A 12,171-nucleotide genomic window follows, 5' to 3' on the forward strand; every position below is an offset into this window, starting at 1 on the left:
AATGAAAGCCCACTCTCCTCTCTGTTTGGCCTTCGATTTTCTAGAATAGAATTGGTTCTCTTTGCTCCTCTCTGTACTCTATTTTTTGTTGAGTTTTTTGGTTGCGTTTCACTCTAGTTACGAAAGAATTTCGTTTTGTTGTGCATTTTTTAACGATTTTATTATTACTACTGGATAGCCACCACGCGAACAATCATGTGGGTCGGCGGGGGGTAGTGGTGATGCAAGTGTGTGTTGCAGGCGGGTTCGGGGATTACAAACTATTAATTGAATACAATTTTGCACGCACACGACGTCCGCTCGCTGCCAAATGTGTTGACAAGTGTTGGTAAGCTTTTAAAGCGAATTCAGCGCATGGCTTTTTGCGCCGCGGTTGTAGGGAGGCGAAAGCTTTCAGCCGCTGCGCAAGTTTGGCGGCAAGCGAAAGCTTCGAAACAACGCCAACTGCTGAGTTCTTCTGATGCGGTGATCTGAGGAGATATGTATGTATGTACGTACATGTGTTCATATGTAGATTGAAATGATAAACGCTCGAAGTAGGCTTTCGCCATGGATTTACCCGGTCAGCGCTGCTTGAGGTGCATGGCTAGGAGCTTGGTTCGGATGCGTTTGCGGTCCCTTGATATTATCTCCATGCGCTCTTTGACGCTCGTCTGGAAAAATATCAGGTGCAGAGTGCGGCTTGCCGAACAGAGCTGGACGAGATCGAAAGAGAGTAATACAAATTCGAGAAGATAGTGAGAATCAATCTCTTACCTGCTGCAGGAGACGCGCCTTCAGGCGTATGTTGCCGGGCTCCTCCTCCTCGTCAAGACTGGTGCCGTATGTCTCCAGGTGCAGATTAAGAACAAAGATGAGGGTGTCGCGTATGGTCTGGACAACACGTTGCACTTGCTCTGTGCGAAAGAGACGGCGCACGAGGTACCCCCGCACACCGGCAGTGATACGGCTGGCCGCAGCAGTCTCCTCCTCCTCCTAACGGGGATCATATACAAAATTTGGGGGGTGGGGTAAAAAATAAGGTTTGCTAGCTGCTTAGGCACCTGATTGATCGATTTAAAAATATATACTATTTATTGGTTAGTAATTTTTCTAGCAGGTGCAACCAAAGTTTTTGTTAGATCAGAATTTTTGTGCCCTTTGATTCCGGCAGTATTTGTTAAGGCACGTGGTTCTCTCGGTTTACCGCTATTTCTTATGGCTTCTCACCCGCCCAACGCTGCATGCGAAAGTGTATCGATTAAAGAGCAATTGAGAGAAGGAGAGAAGGCCATTGGTGGCGGAAAAAGAGGTTAGGTTCGGTTCGGTTCGCTCCCGGGCCAACTAATTTGAGATTCTCTTCTCCGTCGTCTTGTATGAACTCACATTGCGTCCGCGCGTGGGCGTTGACGTTGTCTTCCTAGCTGTTGATGCGCTACCCTGCTGTTGCCCCTGGGGCAGACCACGACTAGGTAGACGGCGGGCAGTGCTGTGGGTCCTTGTTGCGGCTCCATTGCCGCTTCCTGGGGGAGTCTTCTTAGGACCGGCGCGGCCGACACTTCCTCCACCGCCACCCACGACGCGCTGGACTAAACCTTTGGTGGATCCCGGTCCTAGGCTGGCTCTGCCGTTGTTCTTTTGGGCATTGGATGCTGTCCGGGTTCGGGGCGCAAGAGCGCTGACTGCTGGACGCTTGCTATTGCTCAGATTACTGTTGCGCAGGGGCATCTCGAAGGAGCGCGGCGTGCTCGGAGCACTAGTTCCGGACAGTGGCTGCGGCTCATAGTCGGAACTCAGACTCACACTCTTGGGAAGCCCCTCGCCTGTCCCGAAAAGGCACTTGCGAGAGGAGTGTTGGGGCGGAGGGAGATTAGGGACGCAGATGTCTACCATAGGTACGGAACCGTACGAATCGTCTGGGGTGCGCGGCGACAATACTGTGGGTGAGATGGTTATTGTGTTGCTCGGCGACGTGCAAGTGGCACCACTTGTGGTGGCCATGCTACTGCTAATGAGCTCATCGCCTTGCGAGCTGCTGGCCAAATGCTGTTGCAGTGACTGGGTGCTGGTGTACACCGTCACCTGTTTGGAGAGCCCGTCGCGATAGACCGACAAGTCTACTTCCGCGCAAATCTGGTTGATGAGGAACTTCTGCTGGCGTTCAAACTCTTCCTGCATGCGCAGGCGCTCGTCATGCTGGTACTGAACCAGCTGGTTGAATCTGTCTCTGTGGGTCCGGAGGTAATTTCTCAGCCCATCCACATTGTTGGCGGCCACCTTGTGATCGTTCAAGGTGCGCTCGATCATGAGGTCGATTTCCTGGTCCACGTTCGGTTGATCCTGAAGCAACATTTCCATCACCTGGCGTGGTGGTTGCTCCTGCTGGTTGGGACTGACGGGACGCATCCGAAGGCAGCCTCTGCTCGGAATGCTGTTGCGGCTCTTGGGACTGCGGCTCACCCGCTTTGCCTTTGACTCCACCGTCTCTCGTTGAAAGTGGGCCAGTGCTCGGGCCTCTGCATCCGCCGTGCGCTGCATGTGCTCCACAAGCACCTGGGAGGGCTCCTCCAGTGTAAACGATCGCGATCGTTGAACGGTACATCTACCAGCACCAGCTCTTTCGTTATTCAATTTTATCGTAAGGCTCGACAGGGTCTGTGTCAGGGAGGGTTTAGCACTTGTGTCGTATTCCATGTCCTGGCCGTGCCATATCACAGTTGCCGGCTCGGTCGACGCGGATGGTAGAGAGTCGCATGCGGGCGGCAGCATTTTACCCAGACCTGACCGCTCAAAGTGGAGGATACGATTTGTGATATTGTTCAACCTGCGGTTATGGACCGTCAGCACTGAACAGCCAAGCGACGTGAGATCCTCTGGCTGAAGCTCCTGCTGCTGAGGGGTGGGCGGGTTCACCAGGATGGTGGGTATCTTGGCATCCTTCGCATCTTCAGCATCTGTCACTTCAATTCCGAGGGACTGGGGACGCTGCGGCATTTTGATGGTGCTAGGAGGTTGGTCAAAGATGTACGTTTTCGTCTGCTGCAGAAGCGGCACAACTCGCCGTGCTTCCATGGGGGTGTAAGCATTGCCGATATTTTCACTATCCTCTCGGCCTCCAGGGACTCTGACCGTTTCCAACTTTTTCTCCAGCTGAAGGGCCATATGCTTAGACAGTTGCAAATCGCTCCGCTTAGTCTCCGTCATCTGATGGGGACAAAGTCATGCTTAAGCAGCGCCGCACCTCCAAGCACACATATAAATACTCACCAGAGGCGCCAGAATGGGCTGACCATCGATGTGGAACCTAGAGCCAATGCTGTTGTTAGAGCTCGCTTCAGAGAGGGCATCTGGACTGTGTTGGCTGGGTGTGTTGGGACCGGATATGGTAGTCGTCTCAGTTGGGGTCGTGGCTGTGGTTTCAGTCCCCTCCTGGCACTGGGTCTGGCTCTGTTCGACCTCTGCCAACAGCTTCTCCATTGCCTTTCTGCGAGGGGACAATCAATGCCGTGACGAGAAGTATATCACTAAGTTATTTAATTTTTCATATTTGTATTTCTTACCGAGTACTATCCATGATAGAAAATTAACTTAAAATTATAGCTACTTAAATTTTGAGAGATACTACTAAATCGACCGACTCCGGACCTAAGCCAACTGAACAAAAAAAAAAAATAAAAAAATTAACAAAACACTTCGTTCAGTTGCTACTAGATATGGAAATCTTTCGATGGAAAACATATACAATATCGATAAGATGAATGGGCGGCGAACTACGTTGAAAAATCAATTAATTATTTAATTTGTATTCAAAAGGCATTTGGTCTGCTCTTTATTATAAACGTTGGCATGCATGTTAACCATTTAGTAAGCCTTCACACTTATTGCGGGTTAGCGAGACCAGAGGACAGGATAACATATTTTATTTCAAATTTCAATTTGAATTCGCGATCATAATGTCTTTACATGGGCTATCGATATCATGCTAATATTACAATCGAGAGCATATTTTTCCAAACGCCATCTCTAGTGTAGAGGGCGCGCTTTATTTTCCGCCCACCCTACAGAAAATTACCCACAACATGAGTTTTTCCTGTTAGCTCTCTCTCCATAAATATACACCATTTGATAAAAAGATCACAAGTTCATGCATGTAGAAAAATGCGTGTTCAGTACTCGTTCACTTTTCGATAGCCCGAACACATCAAACATCGATTACATACATTGTTTTTGCTCAATTTCGCGGTTCACTGGTGAGCGTCAATCTAGAAGTATTTCTTCATTGTCTCAATATTTCAATACTTTTTGAACTGCGCGGTTGTGGCGAAGTGTATTTTTTTTTTGTTGTTTTTTGCGCGAATATTGCTGTTACGAATATTATGTATATTGCTAGAACTGCCGCCAGAACTGCCCCCAAATAAAGTGTATATAAGCATATAATAGCCAAACCAAATGTATGAATCCCAAACAAATTTACCCAAGCAAATAATCAACAAAATGAAACTAGCACGAGAGACAGAAAATTGCCACCCACATGTGCTGGAAAAATGGACTGTCCCATGTGCTCTTGTTTGTCGGGGAGTTTTAGGTGTAAACTACGTTCTAACTGTATCTCCATTGTGTGTGCGTGTGACTCTATGTGTGTGTGAAAAGGGGTGCGGGTATTGGGGGTCTTGCTGACTTTAGTTTCGCAAAAATGCTCTTTGTCTAGTAGATGCGTTCCATGGACGCAATACCCCCTCCCTTTGATCGAGCGGGTGACTCAAGTCATAGTCACTTGACATGGAACGCTTTCCCATTGCCCTCCCCACTCCCCACTGACAAGTGTAAAAAGGAAAATCAAGAAGCGCCAAGTTTCGCACATATATACTTGGATATATGTATGCATACAGGCACTCACACTTGCATGGTTGTGTGTGTATATTCTGCGACGCAATTGAAAAGACATCGAAGGCCAAACAACTTTGCTTTTTATATGTACATATGTTGTTGCTGTTTTTTTTTTTGTTAGTTTCCTTTGTTTTTGCTATTATCACAACTTCTTTTTGGTTAGGGCTCTGCGAGAGAGCTTTTACTTCTACTCTTGGTACGCGCGCACGCTCACTCTCTCACAGGCGGCACCCAAGTTATATTCACTGGAAGGTATGGACGGTACTGCTTTTATCACTCTCTTCGTCTCCCAAACACGTTTGCCACGAAAATAAAATATGTATGCGAATATCGCTACAGTGGGGGGGCACAAGTGCCTTGCCTTTAACTAACATACCTTGCACTCGTAGCCGGTGTAATGTGACAGCGACGCGTTGCGTTGGCCGCGGCCCCCAACCCCGCTTCCCACGTTAAACGTAGCAGACCAACAACAACAAAAAATAAGAAAAAAAACAAATGAAAAACAAGGGGAAATGTTAATCATTTCACAAGTCCTTGAAGAATCGCAATAACATTATACCTTCGATGGTGCCACAACGCAGTTGTTTCTTTGTTTTTCCAAGAAAATGTCGACGTTCACGTAAAAAGAAAATTGCAATCACCCCACCACAACTGAACATATGTATGTATGCATGTACATTTGTGTATGTGTGTGTGACTGTGTGAGAGACGGGCCCTCGAAATATGGATTTGTGTTTTCATTATTTTTGCACAAAATCCCCTTTAAATAAAAACAACAATTTTTTTTTTTGCTTTTCCTCTCTCCCTCGGACGCTTATGGACTTTTGTTGTTTTGGTAAAATGCCATATTTTTATGTATTTTCATTTCTACGCAGCAGCCATCCCAGGGGTCTCACTGTGAACGTGAACTGGGTGCCACACTACAGACCATTGTGAGCCAGCATCTATAACTAACGGTAGCGGTAACAGTACCGATATCAGGAATCAAGTGAAAACTACGCCCATGCGCACAGCTGATTCAGAACCTTTCCTAACGGCAAACGGATTGACTCTCCTCCACTCCAATCAAAATCGAAACGGAAATCGTAATCACCACAAAAAACTGTAAGAGAGAACTCCCTCATCCCCCGCTAATAGCGGGAGAAGTCAGGAAGCAACGAAACAATACCAAAGCAGAAATAAGGAGAGCGGAAGAGTAAGAAGAGTGCACCCCAAAGAACACAAACACTACGCAAAGGGAAAATGTTACAGCTTCCCCGCCCATCGCGGTCGACGCTGCACTGTGGTCTGGCCGCCCTGATTACAGTCCTGCTAATGACCTGGTAAGTTGTTTTCCCGACAAAAGCATACCAAAATGCACAACCACATATCATGTGATTTGGCCCAGCCCAGTCCGAGGGTCCGTTAGCCTGTTATTAGGTGCACATACTGAATGTTGCACAGGAGCTCTGTTTTTCAGGCAGGCACAAAAATATGATGTAGCGGAGAGACTTGGGGATCCCTATTTCGTCCCTGTATTTCATAGATAAACATGAGAAAACTTTTGATCAATCGAATCAAAGTTCTTCAGTGGATTTTCGGTGAAACTATTTGAATATATGTTAGTACATACATATGTATGTAGATACTTATGAAAGTAGCTGGCATAGAATAGGATTGACATAGGATTATAGAATAGGTATATAATCCAGAAACTGCAGAATCCTTCATAAAAGGTTGACATGAAGTTTATTGACGATTAATTTATTTTAAAAGGAGATTAGTGTAGGTTTCTATCGAGTATTTACCCCAAAAAAATATCTCTATTGGTGTTTTTTAAATTCAAAAAGTTAAAGTTATTTATTATTATTATTTTTAGCTAAAGAAAACATGACTATACAAATACCAAAATACAGTAAACGCTCGGAAATTACCTTTCGAGAATTAGGACCACGTCATTCACAAAGTGGTTCTAATCTCCGAGCGTCTACTGTATACCGAAAAAGTGAAAAACTTTTGCATATTTGAATAGGCAGATCAGATGAAAGATAATGCAATTATATGCCCATCGGAAATACCCAGTCTGCCCAATGTACAGTCTCAGAAAACTTCGATCCCAAAGACGGAAAATAAAAGTCATTCTGGTCACTCAATATAATTCCTTCGAATCGCGACGCACTTATACATAAGTAAACATTTCAACTTTTAAGTGGGTCATGCAGCACCCCGTTAGACCACTCCGCCCATTTAAACGCTTCGAGCATTTCACTCATGGGCAGGAGGGGCCGGCAGAATGACGAAAATAAGTTATATAGCCGGTGACACAAACGCTTACGGTAACAGGGGCCGGCAGCAGGCGGCAGGAGGAATGGAGCCAAAAGAACGACGCGTGCCCAATTCCGAAAAAAATATATGTATGAAAAGTTGCAATGTGTTATTTTAAGAATAAATGTACATATGTAAATGCATACTACAATGTACTTATGTACATACGTATGTACATATATGTATGCCTGATCTCTTTTTACGTGCTTGCACCTTCATTTTGGCGGTCTGGCTAGTGCCTCCTCTCAGTCCACTGCCCTCACATTGCCATAGAGTGCAGTAAGTATGAGTGCCTTTTATATATGTACATAAATGTCATTCCATGCATCGTCCTCCTCCACTGAGCAGCCCCTTTTGAAAGGCATCGCGTTGAGCATTTAAAGCATTCTGTGTGGCGCAATTAACCAAAAAATTAAATGAAGTGAAACACAGAGAATGATTTGCACGGAAACAGAGAGAAGATCTAGATCTCTCGCCACACAAAAGCACCATGCACACATACGTGCATGCATGTTACGGACATACGTGATCAAAAAAATACTGCATACGTGAATATATGGCTTGTTAAGTACTGGCTAAACCAGGCAAGAATTTACTCATTACATACAATCTGCGCCACTTGAATAGGGCATCTCATTAAGTCAGTTTTCTGTCGACTTAACCGAAACGAATATTTAATTTTTGGTCAGCTTAATAGCTGTGTTTTGCGTGCTCAGGCCAAACGTTTTTTTTTTTTTGTTAGGCAATTTTCGTCACACTTTAGTGCTGTTAGGCGCACAATTTAGTGTATTGCACGCAGGAAATACTCTGCTATGTCACCAACCATACAGTACACTGTATGTTAACAGTATACCCCTAATTCTGTTTTAAACGGTCCTTTTTTTAGACGGTTTAGAAATAATACGGTTTGAAAATCAAAAACTGTACATATTTTTACTCGTTTTTATTCCATTTAGCACGGTTCAAAATAACACAACACATAGAAACAAATGTAAATTTTTGTTTCCCTTTCGTTTTTCCCAACGTTTCCTAATTTTCCCCCTAATTTTAGCAGGTTTTAGAGATACGGAAACAATCACCTATTTTTGAATACGAAACAATGTCTTTTTTACGCGGTTTCTTCAGGAACCAATCTACCAATCTACCGTGTAAAAACAGAATTCGGTGTATATGGTTAGTGGCTATGTGTCTTTACCAATGGATTGATAAGCGAATCGGTGTGTTGTTGCATTGACCAATTATTTCAAAGCAGAATTTGGGGTTGGGTTAAAAGAGTTCAAAAAGATCGGAAAGTTTTTGCGAATTCAAAAAGAAGATTATGTTGGGGCTTGGTGTGTGAGCAGTGGGTGATAGAAAACGTCCTCTTCCAATGGCGAGCTAATATAATGCCGCCAATTGCTCAATCTCTAGCTTGCATCATATGTTTGTGCTACAAAAGATTTTGGAACGCAGAGAGATGACGCATCTCATTAAAATTGTTGGTGTGTTCAACCAACTCTCTCCTTCTTATCGTTAGATTCCGTTGCCCTCCCAGCCTTGTCAGCGTCATCGATGTGCTGATAATCCGTGGTCCTAGTCCACTTAAGCTTGACCCTTCTCGAATTAAACAATTTTTGAACGCCTGAAGCTAAAGGCCGTGTCGTGCGTCGGACCCTATAAGAGGTGCTCCTATGCAGCTGCTTCCTCGTTTGGCCAGTTCTTAGCGCTCTCTGCTGGCGTATCTAAACGGGACAATTGTGCGGCGTTTGTTGTTGTTGCTGCAACTCAGCAATTCTATTCTGTATGTATCTGCAACAGCCGTAAATCAGTCGATCGCATCAGCAGTTCTAGAATGCTCCATCTATTCAGCTCTATCTCCATCTGCAGCTTCCCCGCTTCCCCGTTTTCCCGCTTCTTCACTTCCGCAAAGCCTGCAGTGCGATAATCAAATGGGGAAAAAGTCAGAAAACGCGAGAGATAATAAATTAGACGCTTTTCAAGAACAAAACAAGTCGTCAGCATTTGGTAGGGCAAGACAAATAAACAAACAAAACAGCAGCGCCCAATACAACAAAACAAATACCGAAAAGAAGTAGGACCGCTTCCCATCCATACATTCCGACTGTGAGATAGCCGCTACTCAGATCATTCGATGCTTGGGCTTCAAGCAGGTCAGGTGTGTGATGTAACACTCGCCTCAATGATGGGAGAGCGGATGACACGGCAACATATGTTAATATTGTTTAGACGATATCAGTAATACAGGTACCTACCAAATAATATCGTCACATATCAAATATTGTTGGTAGCACACAACGGTAGAAGAAGGAGGGAGCACAGACGAACATGGGTGACATGGCAGACACAGCACGTACCGGGTATCATAACCAACAGCTGGAGCTGCGTACAGTTCAAAGTACCGAGATGGTGTACAGTGATTTAACTCTAGAGGCAGTGGAGCCTCGTAACAGGGAAGTTCCCTTACGGTCGCCCCTATAGTCTGAGGTGAGCAGAGAAGCAGACAGGGACAGAGGACAGATCGATTCGATTGTCTCCGTCCCCTACTAGACGGAATGCGATACAAGCTAATCAAAGCTAGGGGGTTTGCAGAATGCTTTTATAAAGGTGGATTTTGAATACCTTATTCCCAATAATGTTAGGTAGTAATCCCATAAAGCCAGATAAACTCTTAGCTCGAGTGAGCTAGTAGTACGTATAAATAGTGTGATCCGCATAGGTACACATTTATGTATGTTTTGAATATGGAAGAATTCGTATAATAAGGCTTATGTCGATAATCTAAATCTAAAGTAAATAATCGATGGATTTCGGGTATCTCGGGTATTGTAAAAAAACCCTCATTCTGCCCAATTAAATCAGATTAAACCATTACAAAATTGATATCCCATTTTATCGAAGTATCGATAGCTTTCTAGTATTTTTTGTAGAGAATACCAGACTGACTGGGGCATCAACGTCAGTGATCGAACCCATCTGTTGGCTAGCAAATGGCGTCGATATCGACTATGGAGGCAACTGGTACTTCCGGCTGTTGCGAACGAGTCTGGTCCGCCACCAGCAGCCGCCACAGAGTTCACACACGGGTTCACATGGACGGCTAATGAGAATCAACAATCCAAAAAACACACAATCCAAAGTATCCGAAAATACGCTCGCTGGCTCAACCAGGTTTGACCAGATCTGGGGAACAAGACTGGGTATGCTTCCTGCTAGAACATGTTTCGCACGAACGCAACACAACACACAACCCCACACATACGGAATCTAGTATAAGCTTAGACACATTAGTTATTAATTATTGCCCTAAACGTAATAATAGAGTTGAGAGATGTTCGGGCTTCTTTGTGCAGTTCCGATCGAGTCGTTGGCATCTACAGTCGAAATCGGAAAGCGATCTCCCACTCCTACTGCTCCACTGCTCTTCCACTCGCACTGATAGTCCTATTACTTGCAGGGTTCGACCCCTTGGAGTGCTGTTCCTTGGCCTTCTCAGCTACTGGCTGTACTGGACGCGCTGCAGCTTCCGCATCGTACTTACGCCCGAGGTGCGCAGCAAGCTCGAGAGTTGGGGACGGAGGGCAGACGACTGGCGCAGGAACAGCCCGAGCATGTTCTGCGCGGTGAGCACTGGCTGCCTTGCCACCTTGGCCGTGCTGGGCCACATCATATCTGGGTCCACGGTGGTGCTGACGCTTCTAGTGCTGTCCGCACTGGTCTCCACCAAGTATAACTTTAAGCTGCTGAAGATAGAGCACAAGGTGCAAGGTGAGTGGTTGTGGGTCGACGTGGGGCAATGCAGCAACTGACTGAACAAAATATCCTTGCAGATTTCCAGTGGTCAGAAAAGCTCAACTACAATAACCTGGAGGCGGAGGTAGAGGACGAGTTCCTGCCCGATGTGAATGAGTCGAATCTGTTTGTTCTGGAACGGGCCAGCGATGTGGCCACCATCAGCTCACCCACCGATGTCGAGGAGGAGGACGAGCGCAGTGACGACATACCTTCGGAGCTGCTCATACCAGATGTGATACCCGAGATTGATGAGCACTCCACGGACGAGGACGACGAGCTGGCCCCGCTCGCCCAGCAGAGGCGGGAGGGGGCTTCTGTCTCCTCTCTGGCAGCCAACCCCAAACGGGGCCAGTCGGATGCCAGCTCCTCCTCAGACATGGACTTCCGCAAGGGCCACTTCAAGCGCGACTCTTCGCTATCCACCACCTCGTCCTCGTCGGAGGAGAGTCTCTCCAAGGGCCTGCAGTTCCCTGATCACACCACCGTCGATGCCGGCGGCGGACCCCAGCTGCGGCAACTCACCTCCGGGCCCGCACACCAGATCTCTGACCCGGCCAGCGAGCTGGTGGCTTTGGCCGTTAAAAGCCAGGCCCAGGCGCTACTGGCCAGCAGTGGCAAGCTGCTGCCTAGCCTTGTCTCCGGCCTGGTGCAGTGGGGAGCGGGTGGCAACAATGCTGTGGAGGCAGTGGATGCTGGGTCTCAGCAGCAGCAGCCGCAGCAGCGGCGCATAGTCACCGCCTTGGACTCGTCCGACGAGAGTGATTTTGAGATACTCGAAACGGATGACTTTAAGTAATTATCGGTTCCGGTCCTAGCTCCAGCTCCAGCTCCAGCTCCAGCACCGATTTGCCGTATTATAAAGCTATTACAGTAACTAAATGCATATACTATAACCTACACGAACATATACACACACACAAACAACCAGGAGACAGACAACTCAAGACGGAACGGACAGAAATGCACACAGACACAGCCTCAGAAACAGACACACTCTGATGGAAAAGATATATCCCTGGTGGAGATTGGCATGCCATATTTCTTACTGCAGATCTGCAGATCTGATGGTCATATATATTTTGCTACTGCTATATACTATACAGCCACATGCATGCATGCTTATGTACGTACGAGTATATTTGTATATGTATGTACAATTAAATTTTAGTGTTTCCAGTTTCCAGTGATCGGAACAGAAAGAATCTTGTT

At 46.2% G+C, this 12,171-nt stretch overlaps 2 protein-coding genes across 5 annotated transcripts; one reads left to right on the forward strand and one right to left on the reverse strand.

The window, feature by feature from the left end:
- Positions 1 to 133: 133 nt before the first annotated feature.
- Positions 134 to 3,620, reverse strand: LOC6600194. 2 transcript variants are annotated; one of them, XM_002025289.2, is made up of 6 exons: positions 3,540 to 3,620; positions 3,247 to 3,463; positions 1,366 to 3,183; positions 757 to 975; positions 560 to 695; positions 134 to 470 (listed from the first exon to the last, which is right to left on the reverse strand). In XM_002025289.2, exons 1-5 carry the CDS (start codon positions 3,551 to 3,553, stop codon positions 564 to 566), a joined length of 2,400 nt encoding a protein of 799 aa, XP_002025325.2. In that variant the 5' UTR covers positions 3,554 to 3,620; the 3' UTR covers positions 134 to 470; positions 560 to 563. The 2 variants fall into 2 exon arrangements, with proteins under 2 accessions (XP_002025325.2, XP_026846677.1); XM_026990876.1 differs by lacking the exons at positions 134 to 470; positions 560 to 695; positions 757 to 975 and adding an exon at positions 1,048 to 1,219.
- A 723-nt stretch (positions 3,621 to 4,343) lies between these two features.
- On the forward strand, positions 4,344 to 11,987 carry LOC6600195. Of its 3 annotated transcripts, none has more exons than XM_026990923.1 (4): positions 4,344 to 4,430; positions 5,742 to 6,188; positions 10,625 to 10,935; positions 10,998 to 11,987. In XM_026990923.1, exons 2-4 carry the CDS (start codon positions 6,109 to 6,111, stop codon positions 11,756 to 11,758), a joined length of 1,152 nt encoding a protein of 383 aa, XP_026846724.1. In that variant the 5' UTR covers positions 4,344 to 4,430; positions 5,742 to 6,108; the 3' UTR covers positions 11,759 to 11,987. The 3 variants fall into 3 exon arrangements, with proteins under 3 accessions (XP_026846724.1, XP_002025326.2, XP_026846726.1); XM_002025290.2 differs by having other exon boundaries at positions 5,745 to 6,188; XM_026990925.1 differs by lacking the exon at positions 4,344 to 4,430 and adding an exon at positions 5,462 to 5,527.
- Positions 11,988 to 12,171: the final 184 nt, after the last annotated feature.

This window comes from Drosophila persimilis, unplaced genomic scaffold (assembly GCF_003286085.1).
Source record: "Drosophila persimilis strain 14011-0111.01,24,50 unplaced genomic scaffold, DperRS2 tig00000622-arrow-arrow-pilon, whole genome shotgun sequence".
NCBI lineage: Eukaryota > Metazoa > Arthropoda > Insecta > Diptera > Drosophilidae > Drosophila > Drosophila persimilis.